General features: G+C 40.2%; 3 protein-coding genes across 4 annotated transcripts; 2 read left to right on the top strand and 1 right to left on the bottom strand.

Moving 5' to 3' along the window:
• The first annotated feature begins 776 nt into the window (after positions 1 to 776).
• Positions 777 to 5,445, top strand: dph2 (diphthamide biosynthesis 2). Its single transcript, XM_083935714.1, has 7 exons — positions 777 to 867; positions 1,824 to 2,015; positions 2,185 to 2,297; positions 3,170 to 3,390; positions 3,679 to 4,368; positions 4,946 to 5,128; positions 5,301 to 5,445. The coding sequence occupies exons 2-7, from the start codon at positions 1,866 to 1,868 to the stop codon at positions 5,426 to 5,428; spliced, it is 1,485 nt and encodes a 494-aa protein (XP_083791840.1). The 5' UTR covers positions 777 to 867; positions 1,824 to 1,865; the 3' UTR covers positions 5,429 to 5,445.
• Positions 5,446 to 5,448: 3 nt separating this feature from the next.
• On the bottom strand, positions 5,449 to 10,224 carry ncf2 (neutrophil cytosolic factor 2). Its single transcript, XM_083935713.1, has 15 exons — positions 10,050 to 10,224; positions 9,721 to 9,803; positions 9,449 to 9,557; positions 9,035 to 9,169; positions 8,738 to 8,845; positions 8,518 to 8,577; positions 8,273 to 8,316; positions 7,777 to 7,918; positions 7,606 to 7,674; positions 7,310 to 7,364; positions 7,102 to 7,145; positions 6,802 to 6,950; positions 6,598 to 6,709; positions 5,998 to 6,115; positions 5,449 to 5,903 (listed from the first exon to the last, which is right to left on the bottom strand). Exons 1-15 carry the CDS (start codon positions 10,221 to 10,223, stop codon positions 5,812 to 5,814), a joined length of 1,494 nt encoding a protein of 497 aa, XP_083791839.1. The 5' UTR covers position 10,224; the 3' UTR covers positions 5,449 to 5,811.
• A 1,154-nt stretch (positions 10,225 to 11,378) lies between these two features.
• Positions 11,379 to 21,718, top strand: garem (GRB2 associated, regulator of MAPK1). 2 transcript variants are annotated; one of them, XM_083935870.1, is made up of 6 exons: positions 11,379 to 11,724; positions 13,572 to 13,712; positions 13,876 to 14,006; positions 14,520 to 15,722; positions 17,318 to 17,472; positions 18,149 to 21,718. In XM_083935870.1, the coding sequence occupies exons 1-6, from the start codon at positions 11,604 to 11,606 to the stop codon at positions 19,005 to 19,007; spliced, it is 2,610 nt and encodes an 869-aa protein (XP_083791996.1). In that variant the 5' UTR covers positions 11,379 to 11,603; the 3' UTR covers positions 19,008 to 21,718. The 2 variants fall into 2 exon arrangements, with proteins under 2 accessions (XP_083791996.1, XP_083791995.1); XM_083935869.1 differs by having other exon boundaries at positions 18,146 to 21,718.

Genomic DNA, 21,718 nt, shown 5'->3' with positions numbered 1-21,718 from the left:
GATTAACTTGTGTTATTTGAATAAGAAGAAGAAGAATTATTATTTTATTAATACCGCAAGGGGAAATTCAATTTTTTCACTCTGTTATTATTCAGGTTACACACACACAGGCCGGAAATACACACAAATGCACAAACAGGACCTATATACATGCAATTAATGGAGAGAGGTCAGAGCGGGGGGGCTGCCAATGGACCGGCGCCCCAAGCAGTTGGGGGTTCAGTGCCTTGCTCAACAGCTCCTCGGCAGTGCCCAGGAGATGAACTGGCACCTTCCAGCCACCAGCCCACACTCCATTCATGGTCCACAAAGGGACTCAACCGGCGACCGGTTCCCAGCCGAGTCACCTATGGACTACTCCAGCCAATAATATATAAAATAAATAAATAAAATGAATTGTCAATAAATGTAGACTTTGTGCAAAAAAAACAAGTCTCTTTCAACTGATGATATTGTGTAGGGATGTATTTGATGATACTGTTGTTGGGAAGTGGCTTTTAATCTGTAAATTTTACGTAAACACATGTTGATTTAGTGATTTCATGTACTTATAATCCTTAAGTGGTTAAGTAACATAACATGTGATGTGTGTGTTGCAGCTCAGTGATCTAAGTTAAAGTAATATTTGTATTGTTTTAAATTGTAAGGGGTAAGTAGAGGAGATATAGAAGTGTCTTGACTTGAGGTAAATAGTTGCAGGAAAATAAACAGCTGATAAGGCCTGTCAATGTCAGCGGACCCTGGCTTTTATTTTGAAAAGCGTTTGAACCGGACGTGCTTGTCCCAGTGGCGCTGCTCTCCCTTCACCACCGACACGTGTGTAACTTTGAGTTTATCCGTCAACAACTACCCACATGACATTGACTTGTAAGTTTACATGAACGTGTTTTAAATATAAGTTGTTCATTTAAAAAAAAAAGTTTGTAATGACTCGTGTTTTACACAAAGACAAGCTAGCGGCTAAGCTAGCAGACGAAACCAAAGTAAAGCTAGCTGGTAGCGTCAGGTAAATAATGGGATGGTTAAAGGTGCATTTGACACAATATGTGTCGTTATCTTGTTAGAAAATACTATAACATCACTTGAAAATGTTGTGAAGTGGTTTGTTACATTCAGACATTCCTAAATGTACCAAACTGGTGTGAGAGAGAGTGTTTTGAGTGTATGCTATATATACAGTATATATATGTTTTTTTTATTGAACAATTTGAATGTACACGAATATAAGGTATACATAAGGTGACATAATATATAAATTAAGGAGAGTACAAAAATAAACCATACTAACTAAAAACAAATGAATAGAAAATAGATAGTTCAAACAGGGGCTTGTACTTGACTCAGTAAGGTATTACTTTTTTGTTGTTTACCAAGATCAGAGATTTAAGCAAAGAGCTCAGTTTCTAGGGGGAAAGGATCACATTTAGGTACAGATTCAGCTCATTTTTGTGTGTGAATAAAGAATTTTGCGTACAGGATAACAAAGTTTATCAGGTGTTCAAGACTTTTATCTTCTGGGTTACCATAGTAACAAATAACATCTTTAAGGGTCAGAGAGTAGACAGATTCAACATCACTCCAAAACTTCTTAGATATATCACAATAAAAAAACACATGTGACATTGTTTCTGTATGAATTTTACAAAAACTGCAGGAATCATCAACATTTATAAACTTAGCAATGATCCTACTAACTTATAACATGTATATTTATTTGACTTAGGTTTGATCAGTGTGACGCATGTTTAACTGGCAGAATGAACCAGAAATGGTAGCTATAGTTTGGCCACTTGCTGATATGAGGTTTGTTTGCTGTTTTGCAGGCACTGCTGCGTGTTTCCTATGCAATAATAATAATAATAATAATGGCTGACGCATTCAGCAGCAGCTCGGAAACCGTAATTCAACGTGTGGTAGACGTCTCCGTGAAGACAAATACTCCTCTGGAAAAACTAGATGAGTTGTATCAGATAAGAAAGACGTGCGACTTCATCAGCGAGCATCAATTTGAAAAGGTGAGGACATCATTTTTACTTTTAGTCAACTGTAAGCTCATTTGTATATAAAAGCATGAAAGGAGAATTTCTTTCCAAGTTAAATCCTATGCAGAAACGCCAGATGCACGTTTGAGGAGTTTCCTTGTCTTAAATGGTTATTTACATGTATAATATATAACATTTACAGGTTGCTCTGCAGTTTCCGGATGAGCTGCTGGTGGATTCAGTTGCAATAGCAGTGGAGATTGAGAGAAACAGTAATGCCAAGCCGTTCATTTTGGGAGATACATCCTATGGCAGGTAAGACTCCAGGTTTAGCTGAGAGAAGTCTTACTTGGTTTAGTAATGTGCACATGATAAAGGTGTAATTTGTCACGTTTAAACTTCATCTTCTAATGTTTTCGCCCATACTATTTCACATAATTACTCCACAAACTGAGACGCTCATAGATTTAAGGGTTGTTCTTGTGAGCTGCTCTACCAGTTTATGTTTACCCCGAAGGACATATTTCTTGGCACTTTCCTTTTCAGAGCAAACAGGTAATATAATAATAATAACAGGTTGATTATGTTTCGCCCTATAGGCAATTTGTACAGTTTTTAATTTAATCAAATCTAAAAATTTCAATGCAGCCGAGCACCCTCAAGAACAAGTCATGTTGTTTGTACTTTACATTGCAAACAATACGAATTGCTCTGTTCTGTAGGATAATCACTGGATGCAAATTGGTGTTATATGTGTTGCCCCAGACCTCCACACAGTAGTTCAAATAAGGAAAAACAGAAGCATAATATAGTGAAATTAAGGCATGATAATTAGTATCTGCTTGACTCTTCGCATGACACCAGAAAATGCACTGGCACTTATACTTTACATGTGTTCATTTCTCATTTTCGATCCAGCACACGTGATATTTTAACTTTAGAACAGCTTTTGCAACACTTACTTAGTGAGGATATTAAGCTTTTCATTTATTTCATTTTGTCAATTTATCATCAACATGCTTGATAATAAATATGCATTAGAATTTGCTCTATTTTGAGTTTTTATTGAATGTTTAATCACATCTTTTTTTTTATTTTTCAAGGTTATTATACAAAAAGCATGTAAGTGAACGCATTAAGGTGCTGCTATTATACATCTCTCATATTTGTTGAATTCTACTGAACAGTTGCTGTGTGGATGAGGTAGCTGCAGAGCACGTTGGAGCCGACTGCATTGTGCACTATGGCAGCGCGTGCCTCAGCCCGTCTAAACGACTGCCGATGATGTACGTCTTTGAGCGAAGACCGGTGGATCTTGAGAAGTGCACTTCTGCCTTCAGAGAACTCTACCCTGACACACAGAGTCACATCGTCATCCTCTATGATGTCAACTATGCTCATGCTATTGGTAAGCTTATGCCGGTATATTAAGTAGATATTCATGCCTATTTTACCAGTTATCTTACAAATAATTATGCGTAAGTCATCATGAAAATAGGATAGCTTCAATATGAAGATGAATAGTAGGACAATTCATTTGACTACTTGGTTAATATAACTATCAGCATCCAAAAAATACTAATTCCAGTCTCTAACAGGTCATATTAACCACATGCTTAGTTAAGGTAGAAAGTACTGAGATGTTGCCTACTCATCTTGGCTTCATAAAGATTTGTTAATGTTTGTTTTTCCCCAGATGATCTTCTGACGCTCCTTTCGCCAGAGTATCCAAACCTCGTCGTCTCAGAACTTGTTGTCGAAGGGGAGCAGTGTTACAGTCACGGCCGGATTAAAAGACAACACGGCGACACCTGTGTGTCAGAGGGAGACAACGAGCAGCTTATTTATCAGTTTGGACGTCAGTTCTCTTTGAGAGCTGGTTTAAACATCACAGATTACAGTATGTTCTATGTCGGCCAAGAGGGAGCAACTCTGACAAACTTCATGATGACTTGGAACCGCTGCTCATTTTGTTCTTTTGACCCCATAAAAATGACGAGGAGGACTGAGTCAGTCAGCATCAACCGTGCACTGATGAAACGATACTACGCTATAGAAAGGGCCAAAGATGCCAGTGTGGTTGGCATCATAGTAGGCACACTCGGGGTGGCCGACTACCTCAGCATCATCCAGCAGTTGAAGGAGACTATCCGAGGAGCTGGCAAGAAGAGCTATATGTTTGCCATGGGGAAACTTAACGTGCCCAAACTAGCAAACTTTCTTGAGATAGATATTTTTGTGTTAATCGCATGTCCTGAGAACTCCCTGCTGGACTCAAGCGAGTTCTACAAACCTGTAGTAACGCCTTTTGAGATGGAGGTGGCCTGCAACAAGAACAGGGAGTGGTCAGAGGAATATGTCACAGACTTCCGACACCTCCTGCCAGGTTAGATTTGGATTTATTCACATCGGAAATACCTGAATACCCTAACCCTCCACTATAACAATGTTAAATGTTTATGTGTCCGTGTATTTCCAAGGCTTGGAAATGTGTATTTTGTTTCGTGCATGTCAGTTAGATAAATCACCACACATTATCTTGGTTTACAATTCACATGACATGAGAAAAGCGGGAGAAGCAAGAGCTAATATGTACATTAGTGGATATTGATATTTAATATTATTTTCAATTATGTGTTTTAAAGTAGATTATGCCTTTATATGAACATGTGGAGAATGATAGGAAAGGGGGAAGAGAGAGAGGAGAGGGCCACGGGTCCTTTGCTGCATTTGGACTCGGCCTACATGGGGCGCACGCTCTGCTGGGTTATCTAGAGGTCACCCCAGATTCAACCATCTTAAATTATAAAGAAAAGACTGAAATATATCTTTATTATCCAAACATGTTGAGCCTACAATATATTTTTTTATCATCAGTTGCGAAATAGAAGTCAAGAAAGCTATAGAAGTCTTTTTTTATGTCTAATTTATTATTTATTTATTTAATCTCAAACTTGCACCAGGTGGACAGAGTCATGTTCCTTTCGCTGATCAGCTGGAGGACGGCGATGAGACGGACGTTTCTTTAATCACGGGAGCTCTGCGGAGCCAGAATCTGTTGAGCAGTGAACCTGCAGTGTCCTCCTTTGGCTCCTCCGTGGTGCTCAGGAACCAGACGCTCACTGTAGCCAACACCAACTCAGCCGGTATGAGCCAGACAAATACGTGACACTGTTGGCTTCAACATGCATTCAAGCGTTTATTGTAGAATTTTGAACACACACTGTAATTGGTATGTTTTGTACATGTGAACAAACAGAACACAGTTCTAAATGTCTTGTATGTGATGCGCTTCATAGTTTTGCTTTGTCTTTGCAGCATCTTTTCTGGCCGAACGAAGCTGGCGTGGCTTAGAGAAGAAGTTGGGAGAGACCCCTGTGGTGAAGGCAGTAGAGGGCAGGAGAGGCATAGCTATCGCCTATGAAGAGGAAGGAACGGCTCCATGATCTTTTACCAGTAAACCACCATTATTTAATCGTGCCTGCTGCAGGTTTTAAATGTATATTGCTTGTAATCACTGGAAACTGTAAGTAATAATGATACATTTTCATAAAATCAATGAGATATTCTCGCATTGACTGCATCACAGACTGTATGTATGAACCTATGATTCTGTCCAAACATTACAACTTGTCACACTTGTCCAAATGTACTGTGATCCTTGTGGAAAAAGGGAATTCATTTGAATGAAAATATGTTTGAAAATGTGTACATTAATTAGAGATAAGCTATTGTAAAATGGATTTGGGAGAGGGTACCTGACAACTTTTCAGCTAACACATCTTAACTGTATTACTGGCTTTAGCATCTTTACATTTATTTATTTAAATTACTGGCCATTGACTGAAACTTCTTCCACGAAGGATGCAGGAAATATACCAGTATTCCCATTACATTGCCCTTCCAACCAATCCGGGTTAACTAAAAGAAAATTAGAAATGCTCAATTAGCATCATGTCTTAGACAAATCACAATCTTTCTAAAAAATATGGGACTTAAAAGAATGGATCCTCACCTCTAGAGACTAATGTGATTGTATCGCCTTGTTTAAAATTCAGGTCTTCTGGATTTGACGACACATAGGAGTGAAGTGCCACTAAGTGAATCTCACTCTGTGGATTTCCATCAGTTTGCTAAAAACACAGAATGAACACAAATCATAATTTCATCATAACTCAAGATGAAGATAATCTTGTTTTTCACTGGCGTAATGGTTCACTGTATAACTTTTAAGTAGTGAATATGGGAAGATAATAAACCCATAAGATCCAGGACCAGGTGGAGAGATTATATCTCCAGACTGGCCTGGGAACGCCTCGGGATCCCCCAGTTAGAGCTGGTTAATGTGGCCCGGGAAAGGGAAGTTTGGGGTCCCCTGCTAAAGCTGCTACCCCCGCGACCCGACCCCGGATGAAGATGAGATGAGATGAATAAACCCATTACCCAACAGGGAGTTCTAACATTGAGCATAAAATACTACAATAAACTTCTACTGAGCAGGTTTCATTCATGAAATATTGGTATCAGCCCAATACCCATCTTAGGAAACCGCAGTATTAACCAGAATAACTGTATTTTGTGAGGCCAGCATGCACAACGATGCACCATGACTTACCTCTTTGGCATTACACCACACGGTGATGCGCATACCGCCGGCGTGACTCCACACACTTTCCATTTCTGTGCTGGCGTTGATTACACTTTGTTCCGTTGCTTCAGAGGTTAAACTGAATAAAACAAAAGGACTGAATATTTTACTCTATCACTACCGCGATATATCAGTTAAACTAGAAGATTTTAGTTTAAATGTGCACCTTACCTCAAGGTGATCGCAGTCGGCGGGAGATTCAGCTTCTTACTGATTTTCTCGATCAGTATTGCGTAGGGAGATCCAGGAGGTACTGAGACGGCGAAGTTGAATGTGAAACGGACTTTGACAACACATGAATCGTCAGTAGGCTGTTCCTCCTGGCGTTAATGAAATGACACATTGATGGGATTAAATCATTCGATAAATCAAATTAAACCTGAAACACTTCCATACTTGACATGTTGGCACATTTTACGGTTTGCAAGAGTATCATATTCATGGACGGACAGGACAAATTGATTCGCATACCGTCTGTTGTGTCACTCCTCTGCTGTTACCACTGGGAGTAGGGCCTTAAATACACAGAATGGGGGGGGGTTATATGGGTCGTATTGTTTTTGCAAAATATACTTTTTCTCGTGTTACAGCATGTTCAAACCATTGGATGGAGTTGGTCAAAAGCGGCAATCAAAGAGTGGTGCCTGTGGTTATTATAGTATGTCTGTGTGTCAGATACCTTGTTTCCTTTCAGGTCTGCTCGGTGGTTCTCGTCTTGGAGGCTGAGGTACTCCCTGTCCGGGATCAAAACCATTCATATAGTGCCAATCAAAAGACCGCAAAATAACAAATACCACATTTCATCAAATGCCATTTTAGAAACCTGTGGAGTATGCTTAGAAAACTCAGAACAAGACTACAGATGCTTTGCTTTAAAATCTCAAAGCAAAATGTTTGACTACAGGATACTACATTGCTTTCAAAAAACACTAATGAACAGTCTACACAGCAAGAAATCCTTCTCTAATTCCTCACCTCGTTCTGTTTCGATGCTTTAGAAGAGATCTCCAAACGTTCCAGGTAATTGGAAGGAACCAGTCCCCTCTATAATTGACACGATAATGATGAATACTCCCAACTTACAGCAACATGATATGGACATGAGTAATGGTTTCTATGCACACTAAAGAGGTTGCAGATTCTTACTCTTTCATTGAAGATCACAGATGCCCAGTTGTCGGCGCCCTTCTGCAGCACAAACACAATATTGCCCGGCACCACGGCTAACTCATCGCTGGTCTCAGGAACAAACTGAAACAGGACAGTGTGGGGTTCTCCTTCCAACGCCCTGTGGAGACAGGAGACATCCACGACATCAAGAGACCTGCTGGCACACTAGTCGAGTACTACTGTGTGGGTAATAAAGCATTTCTACCCTGCTCTTGTATTGTTAACATCTACATACTGATTCAACATTTCATAGACTTGATTGATGCTTTTCCCTTGTTTTCTGCTCCCTTTCCACATTAAGAGCTTTTCCCTTTTATACATCTTCCATGTTTAGTGGAAATCACTCAATCTTACCAAGTATCAAGGTCATTTGCAATCATTTTTGGCTAAATTGGAACAACTGTAAACATATTTTCGACACTAACTAAATATAGTGTGTATTTAGAGAGCATCAAGTTTCTCCAACTTGTACCTTAAGACCTCAGGTTCCTTTGGACATGTTGGACCATCTTCAACCTGTCAGATGTGAACACGAAGCAGATGTAAGCGGCAGAGCTGGAAATGTTTTCAAAGGTCGCTGAAATGCTGCAGCAATTTAATGTTTTTAGAATCACTCTTTAATTCCTATTTTTAATATAATGTTACATAATAAGATAACACATTGATTTCTTTGTCATCAGGCTGTATTGTCTTTTTTATTGTGAAAGAATGTGTCACCTGTGGTTGTAATGGAGCGAATCCAGAAAAGGCATCCTGGGGAACGACAGAGGCAACAACCTAAAGATAGCAGAGAAAAAATGCCGGTAAATAAGTAGAGGGTTAAGTGATTGACATACTAGCGAATTAGATAAGTTATACTCAGGTTAACTACACGCTAATGGAAAATGTAATACCTACTGTTACCAATGCAGATGCACATCATCATATAAAGCATTACCTTTGCTTTGCCCAGGTAGTCCTTCTTCTCCAGCTGAGCAACATAGTGCTTATTTGGTTTGAATAGCACTTTTGATGGAAACTCGACAGGTTTGAAAAGTTTCTGTTTCTGTTGGTGAAATTGCGCAGAAGTGAATGTTATATTAGTCAAGTATTTCTGACATGGAAAAAGTAAGTATCACTTTGAGCTACAGCAGTGTAAATAAATGGCACTCTTATGTCTTATCCCTGATCCTTCCCTGATCAGAGTGATATACTTATGTAGCTCAAAGCACCGGTTACTACACGGCTGACTGACCAGGGTGGACTCCAGAGCTTTGTCGATGATATTGAGCTTGGCATCTGTCTTGTAGTTGAGAGCCTTAACAAGGTTTTCATGGGCCTTTTCCCACTTCCCAAGGTGAGCCTCAACCAGAGCCATATTGAGGAGAACCTGTGGCAGGAAATGATATTTTATTAGATTAGAGGCTTCTCACTATTTTAATCTCTCCCACATTTTAAACCCACCCGTTATTACTGAGTCAATGTTGTCATTTTATCAACATCAACTAAGAATGGCTAACAGCAATTATGCCAAATATCTTTTAAACATCACATATTAATGTCTGAATTGTTTGACAATAGTAGACGGAATAGAGATGAATAGTCTAATAATTGGTCAATTACATAATAAAGCTTTCAAGAACATGATTGGAGGCCTTTAAATACTTACCTCACATGCATACAGTTTGTATCTGAGACCAAGTGCTTTGTAATCTATCAGCTGGTTGCCTCTCAGTGCTTTGAAGGCTTGCAGGAAATCGCCTAAACTCTCCTCGTACCTTTGAATATAAATAAGCCGTTAATTACTTTTGCATAAAATAAGAGTGGTGACTTGAAATCACAGTTTATGATAAAAGCATTCTGCGCGTAGTATTTTTAAATCACAATGTTAATATGAAAAATGGATGTGGCCATAATACTGAGGTGACGGGCGTGGCTTGCCTCTTCTTTTTGTAAAAGGTCATTCCTCTTTGAAAGAAGGCGACAGCCAAATGCTCGTCCTTGCGAATGCTGCAGTCAAACGCCTGAGAAACATTAGAAAACAAAGTGACTTCCTCTCACAGAGAAAAGAGAAATGGTAAACTCTACTTCTTCTTTCTCAATGATTTGCACTTTCAGAGTGAAAGACATTACAACATTTCATCTCAGCTTCATCGGTGACATCCAAACTAGGTTTTTGCTTTTTTGATTTGCAATGTTACAAAATAAAAACCACAGATGTGTGCATGTAATGTTTTGGCTTGCATTTTACCAACACATGTCAAACTTACCTTTTCAGCAGCATCCAGGTCGTCGTTAAGAAGATGGAGACAGCCAATGTCAAAACAGATTTTGGAGTTTGGTTCTTGGATAGCCAGGAAAATCCTCAGTGCCTGTGACAAATCCTGTCTGTCAACACAAGTTACAGCCTCGTCCCACTGGCGCAGAGTGTCCAAAAAAGACATAGTCTCTGGTGAGGAGTTCAATGAGCTATAGACCAAATTTAGGAAGCTCTTCTGATTTGTACCAGCTAGATCAGGAAGTGTGATGACAGTGACCTTGTTGGTACATTTTACCGCCACCCCCACCTATATTCACCATGTTGTCTGGAGTGTGTGGGTATATGTGTGTGTGTTGGTACACATTCCCATATAACTTCCATCTGAATATGACAGGTTATACATCGTACATGAGTTACATTAATAGTTAATTAAAGGGAAATGAGGAGTCCTTTGTAAGTATGTCACTCAGAGGGATTATGGACTGCTGACAGGTGTTTTAGAAGTACGCAGACATAGAAAAGCAACTGGGAGTTGGTCGTTTTTTAAAAAAAAATCATGATTTAAAAGGCTTTTACGGGAGACAGTGAGTAGGGCTGCCTTCTATTTTTGATTAGGTTTTATCAGCATCAGACAAACTTACCAGTTCAAAACTACAACTTCAGGTAAATATTTTACAAAAATACATTGCTCGTAAACGTCAATGATGTCCCATTTTATATTTGATTTGATTTAAATTTTATTTCAAACTTCTAAAAAATAAAAACAGAAAAGGTCATGCAGAAAATAATAATATTACACAACTAGAAAGCATCGAGATGCACAACAATAACAAATGCTTGATTCTTTTTCTTTTTGCTTTTTGACATGTGATTGACAAGACGTGGTAAGAAGTATACGCTTATTTAATCCAACCTTTTCTCCTGTCATTGTGAGTTAACAGCTTCCTCTGTCACATATTTATTTTTTATATTATACAATACACAATATATATTATACTTTATTGCATACTTATTTAATCACAAATGATAAACTTATTAATATAGTTTAGTATCCAAAATAAAAATTATTCAGAATTTAAAATAACAAAAAAACATAGTAAATAAAATAGAGTGAAAGCATAAATAACAGAACGAATAAATGACAATCTAAATAAACAAACAATAATCAAACCCCTTCACCCCTGTACCCTGTGAAAATCCTTTTCTTATATTTGTTGTTGAACTCTTTCAGACTTGGACACAGTTTCTAATCCAAAGTATGTAAATAATGCTCTTATTTTGAAGGGCACAAAACGTATTTCCGTTCTCCGTAACTCTGGTGCCCTGATGCAGCCGTCTGGAGCTAAACAAACATGTCTCTGCTAACGTACACTGTGAGGCTGCGGATCTCAATGATACGAAGACAGATGAAAAGGGAAAAATGCGACGACTAATAAGAAAGGAGCCAAACGCAGAGCTGTGGATGGACAGTTGATATGAATGCGTGGCTAGCTCAGTGTAGCTGTTAGTGACCGTGTTTACACACCGAGCCAGCTCTACAGTTGGCTAACACAAGCTAGCAAAAATGGACCTGGGAACAATGTTGTACAACAATTTAAAAGAAGTTACATGGAGCACAACGGCCTTGCCATTGGATCAACTTGTCAATGCTTATAAATTGCCTCAAATTGCCAAGCTGGATAACGGTTAGTAACTCATAAGTCTTCTTTTGCTAACGCTAGCTGCTAAATTGTCAGTTAGCAGCTAAGGCAAATTAACGTTAGTAAAAGTGTTTCTGCACATTTCTGCAGTGGATTTTGTCAGCGTGTGGTATTAATCCTTTAATAAAGGTTTCTGGGTTACATTAAAAAAAATGGCATGTTTATGACGAAAGTTGCGTCACTGTCTTTAAAGCCTGCATGCAGATCTCACTAAGTAATTGCGTTTGCTCGGTTATTATTATTTTCTATACTTTAATTGAACTTGTGTGATCACATACAGTTGTTAGGACTATGTAGTGGAATTTGACTAATGCTTCAACCCACTCTAAGGAGCAGTGGGCAGCTGAAAAGCGCCCGGGGAGTAAGAGATTAGTGACTTGCTCAAGGACACTGAAACATGAAGACAGGGGGAGCCGAGGATCGAACCTCCAACCTTGTTGTTTAAAGCAACTGTTCTACCTCCTACTGTGCCGCTGTTACTGTCTGCTGTCACTCTGTAGTCATGCAGTTAAGACACATGAAATTAAAACATCTACTGTCAACAACAATAGTGTTGCATTTTGGGGACAACATATTAACACAGCACAAGACATTGTGTATTACACAACTGACAAGGGAGTTGTGTCATACCATTAGCAAGCCTATTATGGTATGTACTCGGATCAACAATTATTAGTCACATTGTGCTAAGTCAGGGGTGTCCAACCCTGCTCCTGGAAATTAAATTAAATTTTATTTACATTGCCAAATCATAACAAAAGTTATCTCAGGACACTTTACAGAGTAGGTAAAGACCTTACTCTGACTTATTTATGATTTACATAGACTCAACAATTCCCCCTTTGAGTGCACAGTGGCAATGAAAACCTTCCCTTTAACAGGCAGGAACGTCGGACAGACCCAGCTCTATGGAGGGCGGACATCTGTTTTGACTGGTTGGGGAGGAAGAAAAGGAGAGACAGACCCAAAGCTACTGCTCTGCATGTTTTAGGTTTATCCCTGCACCAACACACCTGATTCTAATGATGTGCTCGTCATCAAGCAGCGGAAGCTTGTCACACGTTTGATCATCGTTAGACTCAGGCGTGTTAGAGCAGGGCGGGGAAACCTAAAACATGCAGTGCAGTAGCTTTCCAGGAGCAGGGTTGGACATCCCTGTGCTAAGCCCTCCATGCAGAATTGTGTGTGTGTGGGGGGTGTATGCTTTTAAATAGAAGTGCTTGCATTTTAGGGAGGTATATGGATTAAGGCGTTTGTCATTGTCCATGGAGGATAGTGATTTAAGTGTGTGCTGAGTAATCTATGTCTTGAGTGGAGCAGCCCGTGAGGCTCACAAGTGGTATAAAAAAAGGAAACACTAAGGTGCTTATGGCATTTCTCAGGATACTGACTTTATTGTTCGGGATAGGCTAATCCTTAGAAATGTGTCCCAGCCATGGATGCAATAAACTAATGTTGGCGCCATGATGACCCACATTCTACAGGACACTGTGTCTAATCTGTCTAATTCACATTATAATGCACAGTGACATACACAAACATACACAACTCCAATAAAACTAAGACCGTCTGCGTCTGAGCTCTCACACTTCATATTTCAACAACAACCTTTTACTTTATATTTCACACTTTGCACGTGTCATGTAATGTTTCATGACTTGTTTTAGGAGAGTTAAAATTTAGATATTTGTGCAAAAGGGGCACAAAAGCTTGTTAACTGTAGTGATTGATATGATGGATATTCATTTCTGTCTACTGTCCCTTGCAGTACTATGATATTTCCTTGATTGTAGATGTAACGTGTGTTCTGCTTGTCGTTTTCATTCCTGCAGATCAGTTGGTTGAAGGACTCAGAGACAACGACTACCTCTTGATTCATTCCTGCCGTCAGTGGACGACTATTACTGCTCACAGTCTGGAGGAGGGACACTATGTCATTGGGCCCAAAATAGAGATCCCGGTGCACTATGAAGGTGAGCTACATATGCATGGCTGCGCTTAAATTGGCTTGATATTGTCTTCTGATAATGTATCCATGTATATCTCAAAACACCAGCTTTTGTTGACACTTGCATTGAAAAGTACAACGCATTCTTGACCCCGTCAGTTACGTTGTTATGTCTTCTCCAACTTCAGGTCAGTTTAAGCTACTGGAACAGGACCGAGATGTCAAGGAGCCAGTGCAGTACTTCAACAGCGTGGAGGAGGTGGCCAAAGCATTCCCTGAAAGGGTATACGTCATGGAAGAAATCACCTTCAATGTAAAGGTACATCTCATTTGTTGAAGGGATTATTTTAGCCTGTTTCATAAAGAGATTCCGGATTCGGTAGTGTTAATTTGAAATTAATATATTTTTGGACAATCAATACCATGTTTTATACTTCTCTTGAACTGCAACTCTGACATCAGGGGCTTGCAATAAATTATGATTTCCAGCTGGGACTAGAAATTCTCCTGTTAAGACGCCTAAAACAGGCATATTAGGTCAAATTTGGTTTATTTTCAGAAAATTCAGCTCCACAAAGAAGGTTTAAAAACTAGCTAGGACACCATTAAAATGTATCCTTTTACATAATCTTATGTAAAAGTTAAATTCTTTGTGGTCCCCCTCAGACTTAACCACTTAAATATTTAGGAATACAACACTTTTTTAATTTGACCCAAACACTAAAGACGTGATTCAACAGTTCCTTGTGTAAATCTGTGACAGAATCTCTACAGAAGGTAAATAATAAGGTGCCAACGTAATGTTTATTGACTATATGTCATCTTTTCACAGATGGCTTCAGGGGAATGCAACGAAGATACCGAAGTTTACAACATTACACTAAGCACCGGTGATGAGCTGACATTAATGGGCCAGGCTGAGATCCTATATGCCAAGACCTTCAAAGAAAAATCCAGATTCAACACGATTTTTAAGAAGATAGGGAAGCTAAACTCCATCAGTAAGATCGGTCGAGGCAAGATGCCCTGCTTGATCTGCATGAACCATCGCACCAACGAGAGCATCAGCCTGCCTTTCCAGTGTAAAGGCAGGTTCAGCACCTGTAGTCCGCTGGAGCTTCAGATGCAGGACGGCGAGCACATCATCAGGAACATTGTGGAGAAAACCCGTCTCCCTGTCAATGTCACGGTACCCAGCAGTCCGCCCCGCAACCAGCACGACCTCCACCTCATCCGTGAGGGTCATCGCTACAAACTGGTCAACATTCAGACGAAGACGGTGGTTGTGTGCTGTGTCCTGCGAAGCAACAAAATCTTCCCGATCCATTTTCCCTTTCATATGGCCATGCCTAGATTTATTATTCCAGAAGAACTGCTGCAAGGAGAGTTGTGGCTAGACACTATGGTACATCGCTGGTTCTCCTTCTGCCAGGAGCAGTTTGACATAGACGACTACTCTCGCGCCGTCCGGGACGTGCGGACAGACTGGAACGACGAAGGCAAGAGCCCTAAGAAGAGCAGTGGCAATGGCAGTTGCAGTGGAAGCAGCGCAGGCAGCAGCAGCTCCAACGGTTGTTCCAACCACATGCAGATTCCCAGCTCTTTAACTTACGCCCGGAATGAACTCACCCAGTCCTTCCACCGACTGTCTGTGTGTGTGTACGGCAGCAACCTGCACGGTAACAGCGAGGTCAATTTGCAGGGCTGTACGACACTATGTGGAGATTGGGCTCTTCTGCCCTCTGATAGCCTCCCCTCAGACTCAGGAGAAAACGAGCACTTTTTCCCCGAACTGATGGAGAGCACAAACCAACAACCACCCCTCAACAAGTCTAATGTTCCTTATGAGGAGCTGTGGTTGGACCACTTGAGAGGTCAGATCCCAAAACCTTCTCCAAGTGAGGGAATTCGAGGCATCAACAATGGCTGCGGTACAACAGCAGCCCTGTCATACCCAGTCACTTGTCCTCTTGGTGCTACACCCAGTTCAGATGTGTCTCTTACTCCACCACCGGTTCCACCCAAGTCTGAAGCTGTGAGTATAATCCATGTTAAAACCTTTAGATTTCAGTCTTGGTTGATTTGGTTTGATGACACCAGTGGTTACTGTAGTAAAGGCAAGTCAGTTAAATTCAACGGCGAACAGCAGCTTCTTTGTCAGACATACAACAGACACAGTTGTATTAGATTACCCTGGAAATCCAGACCCTCAGCCAGCAAATTTCAATTTGCTCTTCCGTTGGCTCTGGGTACTCTCCATTAGATAGAGCTCATTTACTATGCCAGAAAATCCTGAATCACCAATCAAATCGTACTCTGTTGTGGGCGGACATAACCGTTGATGATAGTGATTCGTGTCGTAGTCTTGAGGATGTATGGATGTACAGCGGTTGTTTGAAACAGCTTTGGCCCCAACCCGAAATGACTTGGACTTAGCTTTTTCTTTAAAAAATGAACTGAAGACGACACTCAAATCTTTCATTTGCAAAAAAGATGTATTTGCTTTATTGCCTAAAACTTGATATGTCACCCTGTCTATTGCTCTGGTTGGTCATAGTTCGCCGTAGTGCTATCCAGTTGCGTGCAGTGTTATTTTGAACTGCATGTCCCGGTGCCGCTTCTTGAGTTGGGAAGGTGTATGGATCGTTGCCTGTCGGTCTGGATTTCCAGTCCAGTATTAGAGTAGTACAACCAAACAAGACTTAAGAAAGAAGCTATTCAATAATAATAATTGCATGTGTGATTCTGATTTCATGCCAGGAAGTTTTCACAGCACAAGTAGTTTTCCACACGACAGATGGGCATAGTAGAGTTGGTTAACTGAGTTGGCGGTGTGATGCCTGTCGCCTGCCTCTCTACATTCAACAGTAAACAGTACTGTGGCTGTTCATTCCTGTTCCACTACCTTGCTGCAAAATTTAAAATTGATCCCCTGAGGAAAACAATGCCATAGATGACCTTATTTTGGAGAGGCATTTTCAGCAGCAGCACCAACCGTGGTGACAAATACAGTGTGTTTCCTATGGCTGCTTCACAATAAATGTCACCCTGTGTTTTGCTAGTTGTAAGCTTTTAATGTGAAGCAGCAGCAGTAGGAGGTTCTGTTTGTAACTTAATGTAGCTCTGACACAAAGAGAATGAACAGTAAACAGCGAGGCTGTTCTGAACAAGATAAAATTACACAATTTTGACACTTAAACAGTATTTATACAGCACCTCCACCTCTTTATAATAAGAAAAAGACATGAAACTCTTGCTTTTTACAATATGGGACCTTTTTAATGTAAATACTTGACTGGCTAATTTCATCTCTCATCATTAACCGCTTATCCGGGGTCGGGTCGCGGGGGCAGCAGCAGCTTTAGCAAGGGGCCCAAAACTTCCCTTTCCCGGGCCACATTAACCAGCTCTAACTGGGGGATCTTGAGGCGTTCCCAGACCAGTGTGGAGATATAATCTCTGCAGATCAAATGTATACCATAAAAAGTAAAAAATGGAGTTTGATTTCATGAATATGAAACGTTAGTTATAATAACTTTAAGCACTGTCTAAAACGTTTTAGATTTACATAAAAGTTGAATATGATTGCCTTTGTCGTCAGTTTTTCAGTTCAGTTCATTTCCTTTCTAGGTGAAGGAAGAGTGCCGTCTTTTGAACGCCCCACCAATTCCTCCACGGAGTTTGAAACAGATGCCATCGGTGCCCATCCTGTCGAAGCCACGGCAGCAAGAGACTCGCTCTCCGAGTCCGACCCTCTCCTATTATTCTTCTGGTCTCCACAACATGTAAGCGTTGGCACCATTTCACAGCACACGTTTGACACCAGTTACACCCAGTGAACAAAAGAAGAAAATCATGTATAACTTCAGGCAATCCACTGACATTTCTTGTTTTAACGACACATTTATGCGGACATTTCATAGTGCTAGGAAACCATGGTGTCATTGTATTTTCTCTTTTGTTCTACGTCCGCCTGAAATCCACCTGGATATTTAAAAAAAAAAAAAAAAAAAAGGAATCCTGTATATTGAGCTGTGACCATTGTTTCTCCTTCACCCACATTGTCTTCTTTACACCCATTCTTTAGTGGCTGTAAATGTTAAGTTTTTGGTTTGAAATGTTAAATATTTAAAATCACATGAGGTTTGATTTTACACCACAAACTCATTTTATATTTTTGAATTGAATTGAATCGTATTTATTGTGATTGTACCAGTACAACGGAATTTCCAGTACAATCCCTTAAAGTGCAGAAATAATTTAACATTAAAAGCATCAAAAAGAAAAGGCTAGACCTTTAAAAGACACATTTAAAACGACAAGCTTACACACCAACACGCTTACACACACACACCAACACGCTTACACACACACGCACACTGTAGCAGCTTAAGGAGACAAAACAAAAAACAGTAGATTGCAGAGACCCTGAGCATCATGTTTTTTTTCTTCCATCAGCAGTGGAGCTTCTGAGCAAGAGGCGACCGACCCACAGGAGCACAGCCCTGTGTGCTACCCCTGTACCTGGGGTAAATCCAACAGCACTGAGCAGAATGCTACGTTGCCTAGCGTTACCCCACCATCGGATGGGATGTCCTCCAGGTTGTCTTGGCCAAATAACTTCAGTGGAGGAGAATCGCACAGCATGGAGGAGTTTCTTCCAGCCGGCTGCCGAAGTTACTACAGTTACCCCAGAAAAAGATCCCCGAGTACCCCAAAAGCCTGCACGTCCAGCCTTGTTGACATTGATGGCCGAGAGCACGCACACAGCAGCAAGGACTTCAGGTCGCAGAAAGCCTCTCGGAATCAGTTCTGCATGAAATCCTTAAGTTACAATTCAGAAATGTACAGTGACAAGCCAATAGAAGAATCGAACACTAAGCAGAGCCTCTCCTGCCCCATCTTACCACCGAGAACACCGAAATCAAATGCCATGAAGAAGTGCACAGATTCACTGTCAGGATCGGTCTGTGACAGCGAGCAGGAAACGTCAAATTGCTCCCACGCTCAACATGAGCCGGACACGCGAGAGATAGATTCCATCTCTAGCTCATTAACTCCTAACTGCCCGGCCTTCCCCCCCACTGCACAGTGGCAGCCCCCGTCCAGTCTGGCTGGTCTTTCTATCGAAGAGGTGTCCAAATCTCTACGGTTCATCGGCCTGCCAGATGACATTGTTTCTCTTTTTGTGTCTGAGAAGATTGATGGGAATTTACTCCTGCAGCTCACTGAGGAGATTTTGTCAGAGGACTTCAGGCTCAGCAAACTGCAGGTAAAGAAACTCATGCAGTTCATAAACGGGTGGAGACCCAAGATCTAACTGACAGTATATGACACCGAACCCTGTTCTTGAGCAGAGTCATGCCTTCAGTATCTATGCTATGCACACCAAGCCGCGAAGAGTTTCTTTTTGTATTATATGAATTGATTTCCTATATTGTGGGGAAGATAGTTGGGTGATATTTCACAGCTCACTTAAAAGTCTGTGACTGCTATTTACCAACTGAGTGGAATCATTCGGCACTTTCAGAAGCTACTTAGTACTTGTTCGCCCACAGCTCACTAGGGATCTTGTCATGATCACACGTCCTAGTTCAAACCAACAAATGTAAAGGAAAACACTGATGTGACAAAACGTAATTAAGAGATCTGCACAACGAGGAAATCGTATCATTCTGTCCTTAAGAGGAATATCACGACCTTCTGCTGTTTCCAGGGTTTTTAAAAGAGCACAGACTCCAGAGGATGTACTACCGTCTATGATGCTTATTTACTACATTATGAAACAATGTAAAACATTTTATAGTGGATAACACAAATACTCTGAATTTGGAAACCAAACAAGAAAAAGCTTGCATCTCAAGCTTGCAATTATATAGATGAGCAGTTTGTGAAATAGGTGTTTTCACGAGGTCAGGGATGTGATAGAGAATGTTGCTGCAAGCGCATTTTTCTAAACATGAATCAAAACAGTGGATTTAATTCACTGCTGTTGAATGGAGTGAAGACCAGTCTGCCGCTAACAATACTTATACTTACTTATGCTATTGACAATACTTGCTCTTTTAAAAATCCACCCCTCAAGCTGTGAGCTTGGCCTGCATCAGTGAACATCCACTACCAAACCTCATCTTTGAGCCCGTGGTGTCACACTGATGTCGCGTCCTCAGAGAATTCATCTGCAAAATGAAACGGGAGCTGTGACGTTACTGAATATGATTCGATTTCACAGCTCTAAATAGACAAGATGTAAAATCCTTTTAATGTTTTCTGTTGGGTAAAAACCAAAACCAGCAGCTTTTAATGGTAATGGAGACAGATATATAAGATATTAGTAAGATATATCCGGTTTTAGGAGATAAAGTGTTAAACATGCATTTAAACCAGAAGGTCTCTGTTGGCCGTCAGAAATGGCATCTGGTGTGATATTCTACTTTATGGAACTATGTAAATCAATCGGTTATCACGGTGCAAGGTCTTATTTCTAAGACCTTCTTCTTATTTCTTTTAATCTAAAGATGAATTAAACTGTATTGCTACTTGTTTAAACCTTAAACACCTCTGCTAAAAAATAATATAAGGTTATTTATAGCAGATAAAGACTGACTGACGCCTAACAAAACGATGTCCTTACTCTACAACTAACATTGAAATAACCCACGGAGGTCATGGACTATGACATTTGACATAAAATACAAATTATGCATCATGCACTTTGGTAGCTTTCAGCCTAATGAATTGCAATTAAGGTCACTAAATAGAAACGTACGTGTCTATGTAGAGAGTGGATGCACTACATGCTTTTAAAAAAACTAAAAACTGGTACTTTGTTCTCATTTGATGTATTGAAAATGTCCTCTAATGCTAGAAAAAGGTAAAAGATAACGTTCCCGCGCCTTAACCCAGACACCTTAAAAATGTACGTTTCACTTTGGCTTAACATTTTCATTCAGTCGGTCTCTCGTCTTGAGAATATACTCTTAACTTAAACGTCTCAACGTGAACATCGGGGAATGATGTTAAGTGCGTTTCCCCTGAGAGGCAGGCAAGGTAAAACTGAGAATGGTCCGCTAAAATGAAATACTGGCTTCTATTGGAACCAAACATTGTTATCTATAACCTTGAATCAGAGTTAACTATATTTATGCAGTATTTAAAATGATGCAGAATATGCAATGTAGTTATTGTCAGGCTGTTGGTGAGGCTGATAGATGAAGGTGCCTCAGTAACGACAGCCTTTCCTAAAACCCCAGGTCTGATCTGTTGTTGGCCAACAGCTGTTATGTTTAGTTTCCCCCCACCTGACACTTTTTGCAGTGGGTTGTTACATATTTCACTTGATATTTTTTATGTACATGTAAGTGCAAATTTATTGTGATTTTCTTTTCTTTTAAAAGAAGGTGATCACTAATGTTGAAATAATTTTTATTGAGACAAAAGCTAATGTTCAAATTTCTGTGTTTTTTTTTGTATTATTCTGTAATATACTTGGTTTCTATTTTGGTTTACGAACCCATCAATTCAAATAACATTCGGTCATGAGAAGAAGAAAAAAAGCCTCAGTCACACAACAAAAAAATCATGTTATTAAGCCATGTGTTCAGGTTATGATCCAGATTTGGCACGTGTCCTTTGACGCTATTATTACTATATGGTGATTAATGTCCTATGCAATAGCCACGGTGATTCAAAGACACCATGGGAAGGAACAGCTGAGCAAAGTGAGTGATAATAAAATGCAATGGAGTATTGTGGATTTTGAAATGACCACAGTGTTAATTTCAGGGGAATAAAAATCGTGCATGCCAAAGGAATTCTTCTAAATCAATCATTTTACTTGAATAATTCTGAGATATAAACTGTGAACACACTACAACAACTGACCCAGTCCCATTAACTCTGTGCTATCGTCAAGCAGTCAACGCCTGTCGACTGTGGATCGAGGCCTACGAGGATTATTACAATCTGTGTGCAAACAGGAGGGAAATGACTGCGACACGTTTGGAATAGTACTGGTCAGCATTACTGATA

This window comes from Echiichthys vipera, assembly GCF_963691815.1.
Source record: "Echiichthys vipera genome assembly, chromosome: 21".
Classification (NCBI taxonomy): domain Eukaryota; kingdom Metazoa; phylum Chordata; class Actinopteri; order Perciformes; family Trachinidae; genus Echiichthys; species Echiichthys vipera.
The sequence above is the reverse complement of the archived record's forward strand: the minus strand, read 5'-3'. Positions and strand labels throughout refer to the sequence as shown.